Source organism: Rhinopithecus bieti, unplaced genomic scaffold, assembly GCF_001698545.2.
Source record: "Rhinopithecus bieti isolate Rb0 unplaced genomic scaffold, ASM169854v2 scaffold_10181, whole genome shotgun sequence".
In the NCBI taxonomy this organism is placed as follows: Eukaryota; Metazoa; Chordata; class Mammalia; order Primates; family Cercopithecidae; genus Rhinopithecus; species Rhinopithecus bieti.
Window position 1 is genome coordinate 722,848 of NW_016806624.1, and position 25,876 is coordinate 748,723.

The 25,876-nt window shown below is 36.6% G+C and overlaps 2 protein-coding genes across 4 annotated transcripts in view; one reads left to right on the plus strand and one right to left on the minus strand.

The window, feature by feature from the left end:
• Positions 1 to 338: 338 nt before the first annotated feature.
• Positions 339 to 24,208, minus strand: PPWD1 (peptidylprolyl isomerase domain and WD repeat containing 1). 3 transcript variants are annotated; one of them, XM_017877111.1, is made up of 12 exons: positions 23,817 to 23,885; positions 23,497 to 23,545; positions 20,536 to 20,638; positions 18,425 to 18,525; positions 18,159 to 18,279; positions 15,362 to 15,809; positions 11,019 to 11,209; positions 8,572 to 8,761; positions 4,958 to 5,139; positions 2,822 to 2,903; positions 1,730 to 1,912; positions 339 to 628 (listed from the first exon to the last, which is right to left on the minus strand). In XM_017877111.1, the coding sequence occupies exons 1-12, from the start codon at positions 23,883 to 23,885 to the stop codon at positions 485 to 487; spliced, it is 1,863 nt and encodes a 620-aa protein (XP_017732600.1). In that variant the 3' UTR covers positions 339 to 484. The 3 variants fall into 3 exon arrangements, with proteins under 3 accessions (XP_017732600.1, XP_017732599.1, XP_017732601.1); XM_017877110.1 differs by lacking the exon at positions 23,497 to 23,545 and having other exon boundaries at positions 23,817 to 24,208; XM_017877112.1 differs by lacking the exons at positions 23,497 to 23,545; positions 23,817 to 23,885 and having other exon boundaries at positions 18,159 to 18,181; positions 18,500 to 18,525; positions 20,536 to 20,587.
• CENPK (centromere protein K) overlaps positions 24,149 to 25,876 on the plus strand; it is a 41,113-nt gene continuing 39,385 nt past the window's right edge. The window contains exons 1-2 of the mRNA XM_017877123.1: positions 24,149 to 24,225; positions 25,723 to 25,790. The gene's annotated coding sequence lies outside the window, so the exon portion shown is untranslated. The remainder of the gene's footprint in view (positions 24,226 to 25,722; positions 25,791 to 25,876) is intronic.

Sequence of the window (25,876 nt, forward strand, 5' to 3'; positions counted from 1 at the left end):
TCTATGATAAGGTTTAATTTATCAATTAGGCACGGTAAGAGATTAACAACAATAAAATAGAATAACTATAGCAGTATACTATAATAAAAGTTATGTGAATGTGGTCTTGCTGTCTGAAAATATCTCACTGTATTGTGCTCACCTATTTTTGGATTGTGGTTGACAGTAGAAAGAAAACCATGTGGAAAGGGGGTGGGGGAGAGTGTCGTAATTATTTAATATTTAATTTGAGGCTCATTAGCAATTACCTATAATGAGTGCTGTTTGCCTGAGTTTAGTCCATTTCAATTTATCACCTCCCAGGATTAGAAATATTGCAAGAAAAGTCAAAGGTAATTTTTTAAAAATAGCCTTTAATAAAAAATAACAAAAATATAATATTGTATCTTTGAAACATGATCTGTATATTCAGCAAGTCCTAAGCTTCCTAATGTAAAATAATCTGTTTAATATTGCATTTTTATTTGCAAGTACAAATCTTATTTTACTTGACAGTAATATTTATGATGCTGACATCCTCATAGGGCTTATCTGTTTTGGGATTGACTTTGACGTTGGAGATCCTCTGTACAACTTCCATTCCTTTAGTCACTCGTCCAAATACTGTGTGCTTATTATCAAGCCAAGGCTGTGTTGGAGGACAAATGGAAAATCTTGGTAAACCCCAATTTCTTTAAATTATATCCTCCGGTTGAGCAAATTAAAGAGAATTTAAGTGTACGCTCCCCTTTAGCATATATTTAAAAAGAAGTACAATAATTTCTTAGCAATAAAATGTAGCAGCTTTTAAAAGTTACTTCCAGTGTATTTAAAAAAAAAAAAAAACAGAAGCATAGTAAAATGTTTAATTAAATATCTGCATCTTTCAGACCAAAGGGAAATGGAATATCTTCCCTAAAGGTAAGTTACTTCACATGGCTTACAGAATTGTGGCTAAGAATTTAAAAGGTCTCTGGAGGACTCTTACCTGAACAGTTTATTCAGAAACAATTTGAAATAGTTTAAGCAGCACATATTTTGGCATTAGACAGATGGGAGTTCAAATGCTAGCTTGGCTACTTGACCTTTTGGCAAGTTAATCATGTCTGTTTCTTCATCTATTACTGAAAACTGGGGATACTGATACTAGAAGTACTGTGAATACTACATGAAACTATGTGCCTGGCAGATGGTAGTTATAAATATTTTCCTTTCTTCATCATTTAGTGCTTAATTCTAAAACAAAAGTAGGTAATTTTTATAATTTTGTGTTACTGCATAGTAATAGAGCGAGGTTACCTTAAACTGTATTTCATCAAATCTAAAATGTAATTGATTATGAGTTGTATTCTGATTTCAGAGATACTAAAATGTGGGGGAAATTGTCTCAAAATTGTGAATTCATATACTCTAATCCTTGTATTCTGAAGATGAAGAAATAGGCCCACAGAGGTGAAATAATTTATTTTAGGTTACATCATCAAGTAGAGGCAAAGTTGACACTGAAACTCAAGTATCTTGAATTGCAGTCCATTGTATTTCTTACTACAGTGGAAGTTTTGTTTTACCAATTCTAAAGTGATTAGTCACATGATTTTATATTTTCTTCTCGATCATTTTCATATTTGTATTCTGGTAGATGATATAAATAATGCAGAAAATACAGAATAATGCAGCTCTTCTACTGAGTTCACTCTCTTACATCATAACCTATCAATCTGTAGTTTATAAACAATGATACTGTACTTACTGTTGGTACTACTGTTATGAAAAACTGGGATCCATTAGTATTTGATCCTGCGTTAGCCATGCTGAGTGTGTATGGTCTGTCATGTCGTAATGTTGAATGAAATTCATCTTCAAATTCTCCTCCCCATATGCTTTCTCCTCCCATACCAGTACCTGTTGGATCTCCTGTCTGAATCATGAAGCCCTTAACAGAAAGTACACAAAAACATTACACTGTCCTTTTCTATATACGTATACTTTGAAGTTTTATTTCTGCCAAGAGTGCTATGTATTCAGTGTAATATTAACTGTCACTATAAAGTTATTTTATTAAACCCTTACACTTAAATTTGGATGATGTACTTCCATCGCTCAACCACCACCTTGATTGAAACATAAATGCAAAGGTCGTCTTCTCATTTATAGACATGTTCTATCTTTCCCAATAACCTAAATAAGGCCAGTTAATACTATAAATTTTAGGATCTGTATGTTATTTTATGTTTTATATAATTGCCCTCCTCTTCTCCCTCTCCCTTTCCTGAAATACTCTTGATTTCCTGGAAAGCCTTTTCGCTAATTCCTTTAGGACCCTGAGATCTGACTTTCCATCCTGCCATTTCTGACCTGCCAGAAACCAAGCACTGTATCACTGTCCCATCCACTTTATGGAAAGCTGCTCAACAAAAGCCAGGGGCTGAGTTCTCTCTCCTCCTCTGGTATATTACAGGTTCTCACAGATCAGATGGCACTGTGGCCCCTCTATGATTGAAAAATCGTATCTTCTAGATCTAGACCCTATCTAGCCACTACAAATAGGTTACCTAGGTTACTGATGTTATCTCAGCATGACCCTTTATTCATTATCTTACCCTTTAGCTGCTGATAAAATATTGCTTCAGTGTTTCTAAACAGGTAATCATGCCACTATTCCTGTTGATTCTAGATGTTGATATTTATGACCATCCACTCCTTCTTTGGCTTCCATAGTATATTTTTCCTGTTCCTTTCCACTAAACTGGTAAGTGTGAGAGAAGAAGATTCCTTGCACTTAAATCTCTTGCTATGTAATGATATAGTATTTCTTAAATCACATGAAATTTGTGTAACTTACCTTAATTATACGGTGAAATGTATGCCCATTATAATAACCATTTCTGCTGTGAACACAGAAGTTTTCCACTGTCTTAGGGCACCTATTAAGACATATATTACCAATATGAAACCTATTCAGAGCATCTTAAAACAGTTTTCTTTGCAGTTCTGCTTCCTAATGATGTTCTATGTCTTCTGAATGTTTCAGAAGGACAGTTGTTTTTTTTTATAACCTCTAATCTCAGGACAAGCATGGAGGGGCATGTAAGTAGTATATTCTTATTGTTTAACTTGGTTATCTTTAGAACATGACTGCTTAACTAATATTTGAGTTTGACAGTACTAAGATTTCAAGGTCATTTAGCAGTTAAAAAAATACAGCTGGCCAGGTGTGGTGGCTCACGCCTATAATCCCAGCACTTTGGGAGGCCAAGACGGGCGGATCATGAAGTCAGGAGATCCAGATCATCCTGACTAACACAGTGAAAACCCCATCTCTATTAAAAATACAAAAAATTAGCTGGGCGTGGTGGCGGGCTCCTATAGTCCCAGCTACTTGGGAGGCTGAGGTAGGAGAATGGCGTGAACCCCGGAAGCGGAGCTTGCAGTGAGCCGAGATCGCGCCACTGTACTCCAGCCTGGGCGACAAAGCGAGACTCCATCTCAAAAAAAACAAAAAACAAAAAACAAACAGCCACAGCACCTTAAAAATATGTTTTTTCTTAAGAGACAGGGTCTCACTATATTGTCTAGGCTGACCACCTGGGCTCAAGAGATCCTCCTGCCTCAGCCTCCTAAAGTGCTGGGATTACAGGCCTGAGTCACTGCACCTGGCCCAACATCTTAAGTTAGTTTACTCCATATAGTATTATAGGTCTGCATGTAGTAGTACAGGTTAAGTTCCTGGGAAAGGTCATTTTCTTACAATGACATATTCTTGGCCAAAACCTTAACCATAGAAATGACATCTAAATTTATTCAACTTTAAATGACAGTCTCACTCAGAGTATGAAGCTTTCTCAATAATATTAACTGATACTATGCAATTATTTCATATGGTCCATTACCATGTAATACTTCTAAGAGCTGGAAATGGATGAACCAAGAGAATCTTGTACCCAAGTACGTCAGCAAACAAGGCCGAGGAGCACATGGGTTTTGAGCACTTAAAGTGAGTGTCCAAGATTCAAGAACTGCATAGTTATTTGTTGAGTACCAAGATACGGTACAAAACATTCATATTCAAAATATTAATAAGAACTTTTAAGTAAAAGTGGTGTAAAAGATGTCATTTTTTGGGTCAAGAATGGCCCGAAATACTCTACTGTATTTGACATTGTATGTTAATTTTAAAATCTTTTAAACTGTCCAGAAAACCGTTCACCTTTTTTTCAATTGAAGTCCTTATGGTTTTGTTGTAATTTGTTTTTGTAGAAACAGAGTCTCACTCTGTTGCCCAGGTTGGAGTGCAGTGGTGTGACCATAGCTAATTGCAGCCTCAAACTCCTGGGCTCAAGACATCTTTTGACCTCAGCCTCTAGCAGAGTCAGGAATACAGGTGCGTGCCACCATGCCCAGCTAATAAAAAAAAAATTTTTTTAGGAGACAGAGTCTTGTCATATTGCTTGGGCTAGTCTCAAACTGCTGGCCTCCACTGATCTTCCTGTCTCAACCTCCTGAATAGCTGGGATTACAAGTGCATGCCACTGCACCCAGCTTATAGTTCACTTTTAAAACACAGAGCTATGGAAACTATAAAGAGATAGGTATCTAGCAACTGTTTGTAAGGAAACATAATTATCTTTCTCTTAAGGATTTGCTTTGAGAGGAAAGCAAAGCAATCCACAAAACCTAGAGTTTGTGCTGTTAGAGATGTGCTGTTAACATATTTGTATATCACTTTACAGTTTACACTCAGCACTTTCATAGCCAATATATTTTGTCTTCGTAATGAACCTATGATGTATATATGTATAAAAATTTTCCATTTTCTACCATAACACTTATCAGAAAGCTCAGGAATAGATGTTTTTTATCAAACATTTCTTCAAAATTCCTTAAGTCAAAGTAATGGGAATTTTAAGTTGCATGGTTTCTTCAGATATATACATTTACATTCTTAATTACGTAAGCCAATACAAACAGTTATACATACTCAACAGGAAAGAGTTTGGTGTGAATGTCTCCCATGCTGGTGTGGATAATGGCACTATCCGAAACTCGTTTAGGTCCTTCAGCTTGAGTAGCTGCCATGACTTCTTCTTTAGAAGGTTTCTCATTAAAAACATCTCGATCAGAATCTGCACTTTTTGTATCTTCTGGTTCTCGTTTGGTAAACTCAAGGAGAAAAGTAAAAAGTGAGTGAACAAATTAAAGTTTTCATCTGGTAAAAATTTTATGAACAATAGAATTTCTAATTAAGTACTTAAGAAATGTAAGAATTCACATCAGAATCCTTATTTCAGGAATCATTTCCCATCACAGGATGTGTCAGGCAATTAAATTATTTTTACTTTGTCTAATATGAAAATGATCCACATAACATACTGAACACATTGATTTCAAATGGAATTTAATTTATTTTGGGTAGAAATTTTCTTGGGCAAACATTTAACAAGAATAATTGTTTCATTTGTGGTAGCTCTCAACTTATGCCTTCTAGTAAGGCCTAACGTGCCACCTGTTTATTGCTCACTTCATTATTTAGATTGTTTGGATTTGAATTCCAATTCTGCAACTTTGGGGATGTGAATTCATTTCTTCCCTCATTCATATATGATGATAACAGTACCTACCTTGCAATGAAGGTAGTTGTGAAGATTAAACAACTAGATATTAAGTCCTTGGAGAACAGTACCTAATACATAGAGGGTACTATATACATATTAACAGTTGTTATTACTACTATGAGCAGGACCTCATGCTAGGTAGAAAAGGATTCACAAAATGAATCAGTAATGGATCCTTAATTTTTGTTTTCCACAGTCCCACTTGACCTATCTAAACCCTGAAGCATAGGAAAAAGAATGAAAATTTTCAGTGAAGTTGTAGACATCTCAGATCCTCGGGGTCTAGGAAGAATTGAGAAAAACCTTTCAGTTGTTAAAACACTGGACTTCTCAAGGCCTGTTTATTTTACTTTAAGTAGAAATGCTCTCTCCTGAGCAACCTCTATCTGATGTCAGCTTAATGATGGGAACGTAAAGCTAGTGCCTCCATCTTGCCTAATGTCATTCCTTGATCTGCTTGGATAGATTCCAAATAAACAACCAAGTTAGGATGCTATCACCTTAACATCCTATTCTCTAGTTTTCAAAGGAATGGCATGTCTATTGTACTATTTGTTTATATGAATTTTTGTAAAGTTATCATGATTTAGCTCATGTGGATTTGTAAAATTATACTTTTATTTCATGATGTTAGATCTGAAAATTATATATGGATTTGTAAAATTAATACTTTTATTTCATGATGTTGGATATGAAAAACGGGACACAAAATTCATATATATGCATACCATTTTAGTTTTGCTTAAGAATATGTACTAGTAAGACTCAAAGAAAATTCATAACAATATTAGCTGTATAAAGCTACAGTGAATGACTTATTTTGTTTCTCTATTTTTTCAAACTCTATAATGAATATATACACTTTAATCAACATACAAGTAAACTTGGAAAAGAAAAAAACAACAAAGTTTTTTGAACAAAGTGGATGGAAAATTAGTATGTATGTTTTTAGTGTATATCAAGAAGTATCTTTTTTTTGCCTCTTTTTGTTTAGCAATAAGGTCTTGCTCTGTCACCCAGGCTGAAGTGTAGTGGTGTGATCATAGCTCCCCGCAACCTCGAATTCCTCGGCTCAAGAGATCCTACCACCTCAGCTTCCAGCATGGCTGAGACCACATGTGCACACCACTATGCCTGGTTAGCTTCTTAAATTTTTTGTAGAGATGAGATCTTGCTATGTAGCCCAGGCAGCTCTTGGTCCTGGGCTCAAGTGATTTGCCTACTTTGGCCTCCCAAAGTGCTGGATTTATAGGGTAAGTCACCATTCCTGGCCAAGAATTATCTTGTATGGGTAATTTTTACTTCATAACAAAGTTAAATTACAGGTAAAAACGATTAATTTTTTTCTTTCATATACTAATAAATTTTGGTAACGATTTTGAAAGTTGTAAATGAAATTCTCATCTTAAAAGAATTTACCCATTTAGTTGGAAGGTTTGTTGAGGTAGGGAAACTGCTACTTCATACATTTATCAAATGCTGTTAACCTTAATAGCATTACAACAGTTTACAATATTTTGGAGGAATGAATGAATATATTATAATGCGTTAGTCATTTTCTTAACTTTCTGGATTTAACAGTGAAGAAGACATAGTGCCTGTATTTATGGATTTTATCTTCAGAAGAAGAGCACAGCGTCAGAGACAAAAGACATAATTGATGTTCACACAAAAAGTGTGACACATCATATGACGGGGAAGCAAAGGAGAAACATAAGCAGGCACACCTAACTCAGACTTGATGTTAAAAAGGGTCTCTAGGCTGGGTGCGGTGGCTCACGCCTGTAATTCCAGCACTTAGGGAGGCTGAGTCAGGTGGATCACCAGAGGTCAAGAGTTCAAGAACAGCCTGGCCAACATGGTGAAACCCTGTCACTACTGAAAATACAAAAATTAGCTGGGTGTGGTGGCATGCACCTGTAGTCCCAGCTACCCAGGAGGCTGAGGCAGGCGAATCGCTGGAACCCAGGAGGCAGAGGCTGCAGTGAGCCAAAGTCACGTCACTGCACTCCAGCCTGGGCAACAGAACAAGATACCATCTCCAAAAAAAACAAAAAACAAAAACAAAAAAACCCGGGGGCTTCCAAACTGAGACTTGAAGTATGAGTTAGGAGTTGGAGAGAAGTGTGTGGCTGGCAGAATGATAGCCTGTGCAAAGACCCAGAGTTTAAAAAGCACACTCAACTACTGTGAATAAGTATGGTTGGTGTAGCAAATGAACGAAAAATGAAGAAAGATAAAGCTACAGAAGTGAGGAGGGCCAACCAGCATAGATAGCTGGGGCACCATTGAAGGGCATTAGGCAGAAAATAAGAGTCACGTTTGGGTTTTAAAAAGTTCTCTGATTGCAATGTGAAGGATAGAATGCAAGCAGAGATCTCTATACTTCTGATTTTCCTGCTTGGATGAACAAATAAAATTGTGCTACTCCTATATGGCGTAGTAGTTTGATTTTAACTATCTCAGTCTTAGTTAACATGCAAAGTATTTTTAGTTCTCCAGAGGAAAAAAAAAATTCCACAGGAATATATAATTCCAAGGCAGCACCATTAAAATAAAAGTCAAAAGGTAAAAAAGGAAATACATTTGAAGGAAGCTGTGCTAATTTAGGGGAGATAAATTATATTCAAGAGTAAAGGCTAAAAAATAAAAAAACTAAAAAGAAATTTTAAAATCCCACAGTGAAACTATTTTGGATGTAATTATGACTATAACCACTAACTTCCTACCATCTTAAACAACACAAACAGTTGTGGAAGCGAGGTTGAAAAATGTCAAAACATGATGGAAAACAGTACAGAAATACTTAAAATCAACTCCTAGTTTAAAATTCTACAATATTAATATAAGATGGTATTCTAGTTGTTTAGGAAGTCTGCTGTTAGTGCCAACATTCTCTTCAGTTGAAGGTACAAACAAAGAAAAGTCAAACCAAACTAGAAGGAACATTATGGTCTAATCTCCTAGTACTTATACATACCATATAAAATCTATTCTTTTTGAATGATGTACAGACTATTGTTGGGTCAGCTTGAATATTCTGAAGAACAGGATTTTCAGAAGCTTTCATCTCTATAGTAGTTGCAGCACGATGCTTTTTGGCTATCCCCTGGAACAAAGCCAATTGCATCACTCTAATATTTTCTTGTTTGCCTAAAATCCGCACACACCTAAAAATATAACAATGTTTTTTATACAACAAAATCACCAAAGTTAATTCTAATTATGACAACTTTACAGATAAAAGGGAATCAACTATCTTATCTATGTACAACATAACTTGTGAAAGTTTTTTAAAAGTGTTTCTCTACCCCCCAAAAGCTATCAATTTAAACTGGTAGGCAGCTATAATTTTCAGGTTAAAAAATAGAAATGAGGCCAGGCATGGTGGCTCACACCTGTAATCCCAGCACTTTGGGAGGCCGAGGCAAGCAGATCACTTGAGGTCAGGAGTTTGAGACTAGCCTGGCCAATGTGGTGAAACCCTGTCTCCATTAAAAATACAAGAAATTGGTCAGGCATGGTGTTAGGCACCTGTAATCCCAACCACTAGGGAGGCTGAGACACGAGAATCGCTTGAACTCAGGAGGCAGAGGTTGTAGTAAGCCGAGATCGTGCCACTGCACTCCAGCCTGGGTGACAGAACAAGACTCTGTCTCAATAAAAAACAACAACAAAACCAATCAAGAGAATGAAAAGTCACAGACTAGGAGAACAGCTCATAAAGGACTGTTATCCAAAATATATAAAGAACTCTTAAAAAAAAAATCTATATATACAAAGAACTCTTAAAACACAGTAAGAACACAACCCAATTACAAAATGTCCCAAGGACCTTCACATATACTTCATCAAAGAGACATACAGATGGTAAATAAGCATATGAAAAGATATTTCACCTCATATGTTGCCAGGGAAATCCATACTAAAACAAGATACTACTACACATCTATTAAAATGGCCCAAATCTGGAACACTGACAGTACCAAATGGTGGCACAGATGTGGAGTGACAGGAACACTCATTGCTGGTGAGAATGCAAAAGAGTACAGCCACTTTTAAAGGCAGTTTGGCTGTTTCTTACAAAACTAAACATTCCGTTACCATATGATCCAACAATTGTGTTCCTTGATATTTACTGAAAGGAGCTGAAATGACTACACAAGACACTTGTACGCAGATGTTTATAGCAGCTTTTATACATAACTGCCAAAGCTCGGAAGCAACCGAGATGTCTTTCAGTAGGTGAATGGATAAACTGTGGTACATCCAGACAATGGAGTATTATTCAGTGCTAAAAAGAAATGAGCTATCAAGCTGTGGAAAGGCATGGAAGAACCTTAAATGCATATTACTGAAAGAAGCCAATCTGGACAGACTACATACTATATGATTCTAGCTATATCACATTCTGGAAGAGGCAAAACTATGGAGATGGTGAAAAGATCAGTGGTTGAACAGTCAGAGCAGAGGATTTTGAAGGCAGTAAAACTACTCTGTATGATAGTATAATGGTGGATACTTTTATATACATTTCTCCAAACCTATAGAATATACAACACCAAGGGTGAACCCTAATGTAAACTATGGACTCTGGGTGATAATGATGTGTCAACGTAGGTTCATCAATGGTAACAAACGTACCACTCTGGTGGGGGATGTTGATAACGGGGAGGCTATGCATGTATTCGGGCAGAGGGTACATGGGAAATCTCTGTATCTTCCTCTTAATTTTGCTGTGAACCTAAAACTGTTCAAAAAAGTAAGGTCTATTAAAAATAATCAGTCATTTGTTTATACAGTTTTAACCTATTCTGATTAAAATTCCATGTCTGTTAACTGTTCTGCAAAACTTCAAAGATTTTGTATTGCCAAGAACTACAATATAAATATGTTTATACATGGAAATGTACAGCACATTTTTTTTCCCTTAAAATATTAAGTTCTGTTCATTTACATTCAGTGAGAGTATCTGATTGTAGCTATTCTGTACTAAGACCAAATGGACTGTTTTCACAAAAAAGGCTTACTGTGGTTTCATGCATTTTTAACTTTTGATTTTATGTCTAGCAGGATGTAATGCTGAATTCTGTGGTTAAAATCTTTGGCAACATTTAACATGAACCAGGCTAATTTAAATCAATAAGCAAAAGACAGACAAACTTGTTAAAAAAAAACACACAACAACTTGAAACTATGCATATCTTCTTTCCATTTCTTTTACAAACATGAGTGGAAACTTTCTACATAAGAATATAAACAACCAAGAGACCACAGAAAAATCCAGTCAAAACATTTGGTTAAGTTTAGATATTTGGGGCCATTCCACTTGTCTTGGAACAAACAATACTCCCACTGTTCCCATGATGGAGGAAATGGTCCCCCACAAACACATTTTTTAAAAAAATACCTCATATTAAAGCTTACCGGTTTGTCTCTACATTTATAACTTTAATGCCCAGCATTGTTCCATATAGCACGAAGTGTCCAGTCTCATCAAAAACTATATTAATTAATCTTACAGCATCAACCTTCTCCAACTCACGTTCTACAGCCATTCGTCGGCCAAATTCCATGTCTGGTAACTGCTGCCTCATCTGTTGCAGTTCAGTAAACATCTAGGAAATAAACCATTTAGTAACAAAATCTCTATATACCTATATCTATATCAACCCATCTATCTACATATGCAATGAGAATTTAAATAGAAGCAGAATACATATTAAGAGCCACTAACCGTTTTTACTTCTTAAGAGGGATTCTAAACAGTATGAAATAGACATTAGTAAGTCCAGTCACTAAAAAATAGTATTTCAGGCCGTGGTGGCTTATGGCTCTAATCCCAGCACTTTGGAAGGCCAAGGCAGGTGGATCACCTGAGGTCATTTCAAGAACAGCCTGGCCAACATGGTGAAACCCCATCTCTACTAAAAATATAAAAACTTAGCCGGGCATGGTGATGTGTGCCTGTAATCCCAGCTACTCGGGAGGCTGCAGCAAGAGAACCTAGGAGGCGGACGCTGCAGCGAGCCGAAATCGCGCCACTGCACTCCGGCCTGGGTGACAGAGTGAAACTCCGTCTCAAAAAAAAAAAAAATGGTATTTCAAAATGGTAACTGGTTCTTTTAATTTAAAACAAAACCCAGTTGGTTAATATAACTACTGGTTTCTCTACAGAATACATCTGCTGCCTTTTAAAAGTCACAGAGTAGCACTTTCCAATGAAATATAATGCAAGCCACATATGTAATTTTAAAGTGTCTAGTAGTTACATTAAACAAAAAGAAACCGATGAATTTCATTTTAATGTTTGATTAAACTCAAAATATCCAGAATATCATCTCAACATTAACAATATAAAAAATTGGGATAAATTACATTCTTTTAAAAAAATATTAAGTCTTTGAAATCTTGTATTTACACTTTCAGTATATCTCAGTTTGGACTAGCCATCTCTCAAGTGCTCAGTAGACACATGGCTAGTAACTATTTATATTGGATAATGCAGCTATAGACTATGAGGTCCTTGTGCAAGGTTATGTGCCTGACATATAACAAGCTCTCAATTTTTGCTTAATGAATTCATCTCACTAATTTATAACAAATTCATGATATTTCAGAAAATGTTTCAAGTTATTTTGACACAGGGCAGTGAGATTACCATTAGGTACATGTGGTTTAGTAGACATGACTATTTCTATGAGTGTCCTTTATAGTTTGGAAAATTGGTTTACTTTTCTTTTGATATTACACAAATTTCAAGATAGGCATCACATCTCTAATTGTATTAACATATTATGAACCTTCCAAAAGAAGATAATGATCTTTATATTGTTTTCTACACAATCTGGGCATCAAACAGCAGCATTCAAAAATAGCTCTCCATTGCAGATGAAAATAAGCCAGACTTCTGTCCCATCTAATTCTATCCTTACTTCATGCTTACATCAACCAAAATCTTGTGTTTTCTAGATAAGGTTAGAACAATATACAAAACTCAAAGAATCAAAAAGAGGTATGTGTGTTAGGGTATAAGCACAAGGTCAAGGTCTTACAGAACAGTTAGAAAGCCTAGTCGTTAGGTTTTCTTGTCTCTAGTCTCAAAAGACAGAGAGACTGATACATATTACGCTGCTTATTCATGTGCCAGGAATAGCCTAGGATGCTGGACTACACATTTTGTAGGGAAGGGCCAATGATCATTTCTGCTGGAGAGAAGACTCAGTTTTTAAGACATAAGGTCTGTAGGTGGTCATCTGTCCATATATAAGTATTCCATAAATGTTATCCAACCTGGTAAGTATCTGATCAGAATCTTTTTAGAGTGTTCTAGACTTCACAGCAGGGCTTATGTGATACGCCAACTGAACAGCCATATACAGTGACCCTGGTTAATAAATACTAAAAGATAACTCACATCATCCCATTCAATTGCTTTTCTGTTAAAGTAGGATTCTGATTGGTTAGAAACTACCCTCCTCCACTACCACCTCCTTGAGACGCCAGTCATTTACTAGTTACTAGCACTGTAATTTAACTGATGATTGGCTTTTTTGGCAAGCTCTCATTCTGAATCTCCACTTCTGTCTTAAGTTCTACTACTGACTTCTTGTCACCTCAGGCCAATCATTTAAACAAATGTTGAAGACAACAATGAGCAAATAGAGTGAACTGAGCAGCTCAGAGTATGTGTGTTAAGAAACTTGTGTCCAGAGACTAGATTCTGAATATTTCTTTGCCTAAGGGATCTTGGAAGAACTGCAAGTTAAAAGAGTTTTAAATTTTTATTTAAATTGCAAGTTATATTTAGTTATCTGCCACCATTAAAGAAAGTATTACCAATAAATGTTTCTCCTTAAAAGCAGAGTGGAAAGCTATCTTCTTCCAACAAGAAAATTTGTCATGAGGATAATTTGGCTGGCAAACAGATCTTCAAATTTGTCTGGAATTATATTACTTCAGACAGACAGACAGACGACCAACTCATTTATTACCATGTGCTACCAACTCAAAAGCGCCACTAGGAAGAGTTGACAATTTATGAAGAACTTACAGCAGGGAATCCAATGCAAATTGGTCACTGACAAGGACAAAAGAATTGACAATGTCATATAATAAACATTGCAACAAAGGTTCAATCCGGATAGACTCGGATTCAGAGAACCACTTGATAGCAATAGTTGCAATCACAGAAACCAGTGAATTGCATGGATTAAAAACTCTTATTCCACAACTACATGCTGTAACAAATTCTTGTTAGCAGTCTAACAAGTGATGGCTAGAGTCACTCTTTCAAGATATTTGAATAACTCTGTGTGAGGTACTGTTTTTACTGTTGGAGTTAGAAACATGAGCTAAAACATCACACAGGGCTTAGTCTACTGGAGGTGATACACATTAATCAAATAATATGACCATATCAAATGCTCTAAAAGAAAGAGTGATCTACAGTCACATTAAAAAAAAAAAAACTCTGCTGGCTTGGCACGGTGGCTCACGTCTGTAATCCCAGCACTTTGGGAAGCCAAGGCAGGCGGATCACTTGAGGGCAGGAGTTCGAGACCAGCCTGGCTAACATGGTGAAACCCATCTCTACTAAAAAAAAAAAAAAAAAAATTTAGCTAGGCGTGGTGGCATGCGCCTGTAGTCCCAGCTACTTGGGAAGCTGAGACAGAAGAATCGCTTGAACCCAGAGGGTGGAGGCTGAAATGAGCTGGATCATGCCACTGCACTTTAGTGCAACTCTTATCTCAGAAAATAATTAAGAAAAAGAAAACAAAACAAAAAAAAAACCCAAACTATGCAAGACAGGATGAACAGTCGAAGCCTCCCAGGGGAAGTGAGTCTTCATTTGAAATTTGAAGTACCAGTTCAATAGGTAACGGAGGAATTTGAGGAGGGAGGGAGGGCCTCACTCCAAGTGGAGGAAACAACTTATAAAAAGGTCCTGTGGTGGGAGGCATGTTCAAGAAATAAAAAGGAGGCCCAAATGGCAGAATAAGAGGCAGGAAGAACAGTGACTTATGGTGTCACAACATGGTAAGCCATGACTCTGGTCTTGATCCCAAGAACAGAAGGAATTAACTGAAAAGTTCTAGGCAAAGGAATGACATAACCAGATATATGCTTTTAAAAGATGGCCCTGGGTGCAGAGTGGATATTAGGAAGAAGCCAGAATAAATATAGGTAGTAGGCCATGCAATAGGTCAGGCAAAAGAGCATGAACTATGGTGACAGCTGTGCTGAAAAGAAATTGGTGTATTTATATTTAGAAAGCAAAATTGGCATAGAAGGGTAAAAGAGTTAAGGATAACTCTTAGATTTCTGGTTTGAGCAACTAGATGGATACTGGCACCATTTATGAAGACAGGAAAAGAAAGAGCACCAGGTTTGGTTGTAATAGAAGGCTACAGAAGTAAATTTAGAAGTAGTCATATGGACAGGAGTGAATAAAGAGTGAGAAGGGGTCCTAGAATGAGTTTTGAGGATCTTAAGAGAATAGCTTGCAAACAAAACAAAATTGTAAAAAACAAAACAATAACCACAAAAATAAGACAATAACTGACTTGGAAAATGCACATCATAAACCCCTAGAGAAGAGAGTTTCAAAGAGCAACACTACAAGACAGAAATAGTTGAATATCTTTAATGTGCTAAGAAAATAAATAACTGTCTACCTAAATGTCTATGTGTAGAAAAAAGATCTTTCAAGAAAAGGCATAAAATAAAGCATTTTTAGAAAAGTATGGTTAAATTTAAATTACACTTACGCTTAGTGATTCATCAAACACTCTCATGAGTTTTCCAGTTAAAAACCTGAAAATTCTAACTTTTCTATCAGAACCAATAGTAGCTATTTTCTTCCCATCCGGTGAAAAACATATGCTGGTTGGATAAGCCTTACACTTGGCAAATTCATATAAATCAGTGTCAGTTTTATATTCCCAGTTCACATTTTTGGGGAATTTATATTCATGAGGAGGCCCAGTCCAGTATTCAATCATCCCAGATTTGTCAGAAGACACTACTGCTTTGAAAACTGGGTTTAGCCGTATCTGAGTAAGAGGTGACGTATGGAGTTTGTCAAAAATATGAAGTGGCTGGTTATCTCCTCGGCCATCATAAATGAAAATTTTTCCCGTACTCTTTTCAGAAGCAGCAACTGAAGAAATTGCATCCCCTGGGCAATAGATCCACTCACACTGTCCAGGAAAATAGCTAAAATCGTAAAGAATTGAAAGGGGGGAAAAAAAAAGGTCAGCACAACAAGCAAGAATCCCTCCCTACCCCACTACCAAACGTCTTGGCCAGTGATTTAGACAGTTTTGGATTCCCTGCTCAAAAGTAGCAGAGACACAGAATGGGGAGGAACAGCTAAGAATAGTTACTTTTTTTTTTTATCTTTCTGACCTCATCAATATAATGATAATTCTGAGAATCTGTCAAAACACAAGAAGAGAACTGCATATAGCAGCACATTTATTTCTCTTGGGCAGATAAGGAAACTTAATCAGATCTGGACCCTAAGACCTTCTGGGACATTGCTTTTTGGATCTCTCTACAACAGTCTATGTATACTTACTTTAAAATAGGTTAGCATGTAATAGTATACTTTATAAATCCTTTCTTGAAATATTTAAAATCAAATATTTTATTATGGCAATACTTCAAAGAAAAGTACTGTCCTAAAACACTCTCATTACTAACTAAATCTTGATACTAAAACTCTAAGCTTTAAACATTCCACCTGATGAATAAGGCATAAAATAATTCAGACTGATTTAATCAATTGTACTAAAACACTCAAAAATGAATGTTTTTTCCTTCAAAGTAGTGATTCTGGGAAGCAAAACTATTATTCTTTTTTTTTTTTTTAAACCTTCCAATATTTATTTATTATACTTAAAAAATAAAATCTAATTTATCTGAGGTACAAAGTCCTGTAAGATCTGACTCCTGTCAACCTCACATATTCTTGTCCCCTTGCTTACTCTGCTTGACCCATATTGGCCTTCTTTCTGTGTGTTTTTTTTTTTTTTTTTTTTNAAGTAGTGATTCTGGGAAGCAAAACTATTATTCTTTTTTTTTTTTTTAAACCTTCCAATATTTATTTATTATACTTAAAAAATAAAATCTAATTTGTCTGAGGTACAAAGTCCTGTAAGATCTGACTCCTGTCAACCTCACATATTCTTGTCCCCTTGCTTACTCTGCTTGACCCATATTGGCCTTCTTTCTGTGTGTTTTTTTTTTTTTTTTTAGTTTTGATAAGTATACTTTTTATTTTTTTAATTTTTTTTTTAAATTTAAGTTGTAGGGTACATGTGCACAACATGCAGGTTTGTTACATATGTATACATGGCAATGACGCTATTATTCTAACCATGGTGCTGATGCTCAAAACCTTCTGGACCTCTTCTTTAAGAATTTCTATCAAAGTCTGAAATATACTCTTCCAAGTATTCTCAAAGGGCAAACGTTCAATATTTGTGAATGAAAAGCTTTGAGGAAACAAACCTGGGGAGTAAGACAGATGATCAAGATAGGTAACTATGTTTGTGCCATTCTAACCATAAATAATGAGACTGATTTCCTTCAGTGGCTCACCAAGTCATAAACTGATTTTGAAGGAAATTCTACGATTTGAAATTATTTGAATTGTGGACACAATTCAAACCACAGTTGGAATTCCATCAGTTGGAATTTCTAGAGACAGGGTCTTCAGGAGGTAATTAAGGTTAATGAGCTCATCTGATGGGCTTGTGACCTTACAAGAAGAAAAAAAGATCTCCTTTTCCCTCTTCCCTCTCCCTTCCTTCTTCCTCCAACCATGTGAGAACATAGGGAGAAGCAAGAAAGACAGCCCTCATCAGAAATCAAACCCTGATGGAACCTTGATCTTGGACTTTCGAGCCTCCAGAACTGTGAGAAAACAGATTTCTGTATTTAAGTCACCTAGTCTACGGTTTTTTTTTGTTATGGCATCCAAGCAGACTAAGGCAAGTCCCAAAACTTTCTGACACTGTTATGACTTTCAAGCTGACATTTATTTAGATGTGTATAAATTCAATATGTTATCTTAAAAAAGACATGCTTAAAACAAAGTATGAGTCTTAATACTGTACAATCTAACCATAGTTTTAGTATCAATATATTCCAAAGTTCAACATCACCAATAAATAGCTTTAATTCCAAAAATGTGAATAAACCTTATAGGAACTCAATTCTATATTACTGAGATAAGTAAAGCAAGGAAGTTAACCGTAAGTACCAGTAATTAGATATGACGGAGCTCCAGTAATATTACTAAGTAATGTCAATTTGGATATAAAGAATCCTTGTTATGATGCTGTTTAGAAATTTCTGTGATTGATAACAAACCAGAGCAGATGCTTCCAAACATTATAAGGATTCACTGTATCTAACTTTCCCAAGCAAAACCCAAAGGCACATTTTTTTTTTAAAGATCTGGTAATATACTATTTAGAAATAACCTATTAAATGGTAAAGTCTGATCTACAAATTACTTCAATAAGTTAAAATATATATACTTTTTAAAAGACTCACCCAAGTTTCAGCATGTTGATCATGTCAAAGTTCACTACATCAAACACCTTCATTGCTTTATCATCACCCACAGAACAGAACAATGCTCCCTCAGAGCTAACTGCAATACTCTCAATAACTCCTATTTCAATAAATGAAATTAAAACATTCTAGTAAATACCAAAAAAATAAATGTGCATGATTCAAAGAAAATTTTTTTTAAAAATTTAAACTTTAATTAGTACAGTTTAGAAAAGAGCTAAAAGAAAATGAGGTGAAATTCTTACCCAGGTGACTACGAAAATGTTTAACAAATTCAATTCCCTCTTCTATTTTTTTCCAGAACTTGACATGTCCATCATGACTGGCAGTAATAATAAAATCTGTTCTGCATATATGAAATGTTAAAAGTTAATTTCTAAAACAGATCTATGAATCACTCAGTATTCCCAAAGCAATCATTCACTAAGAATCTGACTTTTGCATAATGGGTTTTTTAAAAAAAACCTTTCTTTAAGCAGACCACTATATTACAGAACACTGTAAATTTTGAAGCTCCTTTCTGGATATCAAAACAGTTACAGCTTCACGTAGTTTAATCTCAAGAGCTAGGATCAGAATTGAACTAAAATTTGAAATTAAAATAAAAATCTCACTAAGAATCACTATACTTTGGATTCTTTATTGCTATAATTACCCTATAGACAGTATTTTCACAAGAAAATAAACTATTTGTCAGTAGCTGATAAGTAAATCTAAACATACTACTTTCACATACAACAAAATTCAACAAAAGTTTGTTTTATATCCTATACAAAGTATTTTGGTTACTTAAGTATCAAAACGATTTTGTACAGAAGAATCTCCCCTATTAGGTATGTAAAAATAGAAATCATTTATGGAAACCCAGTATATGTCAGGTACTTTGTACATATTATCTTAGTAATTTTACAGCAACTCTATGTATTTTTATCATCATTTTGTAAGTAGGAAATAGTTTTAAAATGTTAAATGTACTTGTCTCAGGTCCATATAGCTAGAGTGGCTTTCAATCTACCTAACCAAAAAACATATATTCTCTGTATTACCTTCCACTGCCGTGGTTTAAAAAAACAAAACAAAAATATTTGAGAAGAGAGCAACAGCAATGCTAGTATCTATATGTTGTTCAACACACTGAGAACTTGAGACTAGAAAAGGTGCTAATATTTGGTCAGAATTATCCTATTTTTCATGAAATATATTTTATTTAGATTTATATATGAAATTAAATTTGTCTTCAAGCCATCAAGAATAGACTGATCTACAAAAGCACAAAGTAATCCACCTACTTCCCATAGTCACTGCTAGTATCATCCAAGCCACCATATCTCATCCAGATTTCTATACCAGCTTCCTAACTTCTCTCCCTGTATCCATTCTTGACCTGTTTGAATCCATTCATCTCACCACAGCCAGGGTGGTCCTTTAATAAAAGTAAATCTGATGTTACTCTCCTGCTCACAGGTTCAAAACCCATACAAGAAATAAAAAGTCTTCTAGGATTTAACCCTTGCCTTTTAAATAGCAGCCTAATATGCTATTTAACCTCTCTAAACTTCAGTTTCCTCATCTCTAAAATGAAGAGCATGTACTAACTCACAAGATTATTCTTATGATGAATAAAAAAATTTATGAAAAGCCTTAACTTGACAGATAAAAAAAGAAAAAGACTTAGCACAGTACCTGGGACATATTATGAGCTCAACAAATGGTATAATATTACTACAGTTTGAGTATCCCTTATCCAAAATGCATCAGACCAGAATAGTTTTGGAGTTTCAATTTTTCGGATTTTAGAATATTTACATTATACTTGCTGGCTGAACATCCCTAATCAGAAAATCTCAAATGCTCCAAAGAGCATTTCCTTTGAGCATCATGTCAGCACTCAAAAAGTATTGGATTTTGGAGCATTTTAGATTTCGGGTGCTCAACCTGTACTATTATTATCCTTCTCCAAGATCCTACTCATCTGTTTTGAAGGCCCTTTGCTATTCTTAGGGTATTTAGCCCACATTTTCTCCACTAGTACCAAAGAGGCCAGGTACCAATTATTCGTATCTTAACTAATGTACCCTCTTCTTCAGGGAAGCTCAGACACTACCTGGTTCATTCCCCTCTTGGCATTTATCTCCAAAGACATACATATAAACTAAGGGGTTCTGTCTTAGAGAATGCATTATTTGTATGATATAGGAAAGAACATGTAGGACTTTATTTCAGAACTAATGAAATTAAACAAAAATCTGTAAAATTTTAAAATTACCTCTACAAAACTACCTCAAAATTGAAGCTTTTTTTTTTTTTTTTAAAATAAACTTCTCAGAACAAAGTAAAAAAGATGTGATAGACTTACTTGGTGCATACCACATGGGTGATAACATCTCTATGCATGTAACTGCGCTCATACATGGATGCACTGGGGAGATTATCAAGATAGACTCTTTCAAACTCTAAGACTGAAGAAAAAAAAGTAAAGTATAAAATCTATTTTTAACAAATAAACCAAATACTATCTTGTATTTTATTTAAAATTGTCTACACTCTACTTGGTATTTTCTCCTAGATTTTAATTTTTCTCAATTCACAATTTAAAAAATCCAGTATTTTATGTCAGTTTTAACGTCTATTATTTCAGAGCACTGAATAGCACCATGATTTAGTGAATTACAACAAGTTCCCAGGTATTATATACATGCTAACTGTCCCCAGGACTTAAGAAATGAGTGGTTCTGGCTTAATGTGAATGTTCTATCAAAAAGAAAAGAAAAGGCCGTGTGCGGTGGCTCACGCCTGTAATCCCAGCACTTTGGGAGGCCGAGACTGGCGGATCATGAGGTCAGGAGATCGAGACCATCCTGGCTAACGTGGTGAAACCCTGTCGCTACTAAAAATACAAAAAAAAAAAAAAATTAGCCAGGCATGGTGGCGGGCGCCTATAGTCCCAGCTACATGGGAGGCTGAGGCAGGAGAATGGTGTGAACCCTGGGGGCGGAGCTTGCAGTGAGCTGAGATCCTGCCCCTGCACTCCAGCCTGGGCGACAGAGCGAGACTCCATCTCAAAAAAAAAAAGAACAAAATGTGTTCTAAGTCACATGGGCATAAAGAAGAGTAAAACACAGTTCCTGTCCTGAAGAGGCAGTTTAAAGTTCAGTGTCATATAATCATGTCTTTCTGAAAATATATACAACAGTCCAATGTCCAAAGAACATGTTAAAGGGGGTGACTCCATTTCTAGAAAGCTGAAATTGTTAAACACTTGTCCATTTAGACAAAATTTTAAATAATATTTTTGTCACATTCCATGTATGTTTTTTAGTTTCAATTTTTTTCTTCAAACTGAAAACACTATTGGCTTTTTTTTTTTTTTTTTTTTTTTTGAGACAGAGTCTTGCTCTCTTGCCCATGCTGAAGTACAGTGGAGCAATCTCGGCTCACTGCAACCTCTGCCTCCCGGGTTCAAGCGATTCTCCTGCCTCAGCCTCCTGAATAGCTGGGATTATAGGCGTGCGCCACCACGCCCAGCTAATTTTTTTGTATTTTTAGGAGAGACGGGGTTTCACCATGTTAGTCAGGCTGGTCTCCAATTCCTGACCTGATGATCTGCCCGCCTCAGCCTCCCAAAGTGCTAGGACTACAGGCGTCAGCCACCGCACCCAGCCAGCTATCGGCTGTCTTAAAACAATAAACAACTGATTAAAGATTTTCACACCTACTAATTTATATGTCTCAGTTATATTAAGTTTGTAAGACACTTGTCTGGTAACACTAATATCAGCATTTCGATATTTCTGGATTTTTACATTTCTCCTTACTCATTTAATTAAAGGAGAACTTGCAAAAATATTCATATGCAACAAAATAGTTAAAGACCAGCATAAACGCTTTAATATTCATTCATTAAATACTTAGGCAAAACACTGTACACCAAGCAATGAACAAAAAAGGCGAGATCCTGGTTCTTACTTGCTTACAGTCTTAGCAGTGGAGCGAAACATTCATCAATCACATGAATAAATATGTAAGTAGAAACTGCAGCAAATGCCATAAATAAAATGGTTAGTATGGAAACATTTAATAAGAGGACCAGGAAGTAAAAATGATAATGCACTGTAAGGGTGTCAATATACAAGGTTCAAAAAAACAGCTTCTTCAAAATTTGGATACATAAAATTTGAAGGCTACCTATAAATTCATTGTTGATAGATAACTACCTCAGAATTATGATCAAAGTGCTTTAGAAATCCAGTCCAGATTGGAGAAGTCACAGGCTTCCCAGAGAAGATGATAGCTAAGTGCTAAAGGTTGACCAAAAGTCAGTTCAGTGGAAGGGGTGAGGGAAATTATTCCCGGTAGAGACACCATATCTGGGTAGGAATCCAGAGGAAAAAGAGTACATGACCCATTCTCGAGTGATTTTAGAATGGCTGCAGTACAAAGTAAGGGGTTGGGAGAGGAGGATAATGGAAAATGCACTAAGAAGGTAAGGAGAGATCGCATCATAAAGGGCTTTATATGCCATGTGAGGGAGTTCGGGCTTTAATGAAAATAATGAGCCAGGCGCCGGTGGCCCACGCCTGTAACCCCAGCACTTCGAGAGGCCGAGGCGGGCAGATCAAGAGGTCAAGAGATCAAGACCATCCTGGCCAGCATGGTGAAAACCCGTCTCTACTAAAAATACAAAAATCAGCTGGGGCGTAGGGGCGTGCGACTGTAGTCCCAGCTACTCGGGAGGCTGAGGCAGGAGAATTGCTTGAACCCGGGAGGCAGAGGTTGCGGTGAGCCGAGATAGCGTCACTGCACTCCAGCCTTGCGACAGAGCGAGACTCTGTCTCAAAAAAAAAAAAAAAAAAAAAAAAAAGAAAAAATAATGAGAAATCATGGAAGAGTTTTAAGGGAAAGTGCTAAAGTACAATTTGAGCTTAGACCACATTTAAAATGTCCTAAATACTTAAGGAAAACATTTCACAGAAAAACAAGACAAGAAAATAACAAAGAAAACTTAATCTACTCCTTTTCCCACCCCTTTTATTTGATGATAATTTGTGATTATTCCTCGTTAGCGACAAAATGCTTCAGCCTATCGTATCAAGAGTATGATTTCAAAACCACAGACTTCGGGTTTTGGATGAAAACAAATCTGTGATCTAGGAAGCTTACGTGACTTTCCCTAGATACGAAAATTTATTAGTGGAAGTGTCAGAGTTGAAATTATCTTTACCTACTATGATTCGAAATAAGCACCGCCTTCCTCTCGCGCCCCAACATTAACGCATTAACACCACTCCTGAACTAAAGCCTTAAAGAGAACTAGTACCCTTTTCCATATCTAAATAAGAGTTCAAAATTCCAACTTCATGTGGCTGCTGTGGGGAGTAAATGAGAGAAGCCAAACACGTAAGTATAGGAAAATGTTAGTTTTAGCATCTATCATAACAAATCAACACGTTGTACTACGCTTAAATCACTATTTCGTTAAGACATGCAAGTATGGAGTGGCCAGAAGTGAGAGGACGGCCCTCTCTTCTGAGGGCACAAAACTCCACACACCATCCCTCTTCGGATCTGGCTTGAACTCAACCCTCCCACTCGGGGAATGCAGCACTCCAATTCATCCAGTACTATGTCTGCAGCTACCTTTCCTCTTCTTGGCCAGTGTTGCCTCCACAGGTAAAGGCCCAACCCAGCGCTCTTCGTTCTCCTCATCGTTCTCCTGGGACACCGCCACTGCTACCGCCAGCTCTCTTTCGCTGAGTTCTGTTTTTTCTGATTCCTCCGGGTCCCGGCGCCTTCTCCGTCTCTGCTGAAAATCGCTACCACTTTCCGCCGCCATGTTGTTCGCGTCGTCACAAAAAGCGCGACACACAACTCGGCTACCAATCCCAAAGCAGCGGCGCAGTCTTCTGTTAGCGTCCGAGCGAGTTTCGGGATTGGCTGGGGTGGGCATGAACAGCTCCAATGGGCATGCAGCGCGCGCAGACGTCTGGTGCTGGCAAGCGCTGCCTACGCAGCGCAGAGGCGACCTGGAGTTTGTGGCTCTGTGATGGTAAGAGCTGGGCCGGGGAGGGCGATATAACGATTGAAGCTTGTGGAGCTCCAGTCCGGAAGGTGCAACCCTCACCGCCGGCGAACTGCATACCTGACTTCCAAGCCGGGCTTTGAGCCCCGTTCTTCTCGGCTTCGCGCGCCAGTGCCAGCTCCAGAACCTCGCCAGTATCTGGAGAAAGATGGAGGGGTGGGGACAGAAGGAAGTGGTTAACTCGCGGGTTTCCTTTCAAATGCACTAAACATATTTTCTCTCCTGACCTTTATTCTCTCACACACTCTCTGAAGAAGGTGGTGAGTGCTTGTTACCGTTTCTGGGGGTGGAGTGGAGAAACAGCTACTTCAAGTAACCAAATGACGTAGGGCAGAACGAGTCACCCTTCTGTCTTCTCCCTGGTATAGGATTTCATCTCCTGGTAGTCATCTGAACTCTTTCTCCTCCTCCTCATCTGTCTTCTTCATTTTAAAAAAATTAGGTAAAAAGCACATAACATAAAATTTATGATCTTAATCTCTTTTTTAAAAAATCAAATACAACTTGTCAAAATGACCTCCGTAAAACACTTTTTTTCTCCGCAATTGCTTTTGCACTAACCCAATAAAATCCTCGTGGTAAATCTCTTCTCTACTTTTGCCTTGAGATAGGCACCACGTACAGGGAGGAACTGCCCCCCATAGTAGGCTCTTTATTTTATTTCAAAGGTTCCCATTGTTTGACCATTCTACCTAGCAAGTCTCATTTCTTCTCTGCCCTCTGCTCTCATCAGACTACTTTCTTTTGTGTCTCACAAATTTCCCTTGTTCGTTCATGCCTCCCAGTCTTATGTTTTTATGCTTGAAAACATCTCCACAGCAATTTAGCCTTCATGTTTACAACTTCTCATCTTTCAGAGACCATGGCAATAATGAGGATGAAGATAATAATAATAATGTAGCTAGTTAACATTTATTAAGCATTATTATGGACTAATTCCTTTATTCCGGGTTGGTTTCTCTAACCTTCACTATCCTGAATTCTGATAGTACTTGCAGGCAGTGGTGTATACTTTACCATTTCATAGCACTTCTGACTATCTGAAAGCATATCATGTGTTTAGTTATCCATTCATTTATATTGTCTCCATGAGAATGGAAGCTCTACGAGTACAGAGTTTTTCACCTACACAGTGTCTGACCAATGGCATACATTAACATATTTGTTGAATAAATGAATATATTTTAGAATTATGTGGGTTTTTTTGCTTATTTCATGTATATTAATCTTTTCCCAATTAATAGTGCAAGTTTCTTTAAGTATAGTATTATCCCTAAATAAAGAGATATTTTTTTTTTCAATAAATGATTAAGTATTGTAGTCTTAACTAGGGACCTCAAAAGGTTGACTTGTTCCCTTTCCAGGAAGATAGGTTTAAGAATACAAAACATGGGAAAGGGAAAAGTTAAACTCTTAAGTGTGTGTGTGTGTTTTAATTAAACAACTGAAATTTATTTCTCACAGGTCTAGAGGCTGGAGATTCAAGATCTTGGCGCCATGATTTTCTGGTTCTTTTGATGACCCTCTTCCAGGTTACATACAGCTTACATCTTGCATCCTCAAGTGGTAGAGAGCAAACTCTTAAATGTTTCTATATGTTTTTTTTCTAATGCCACAT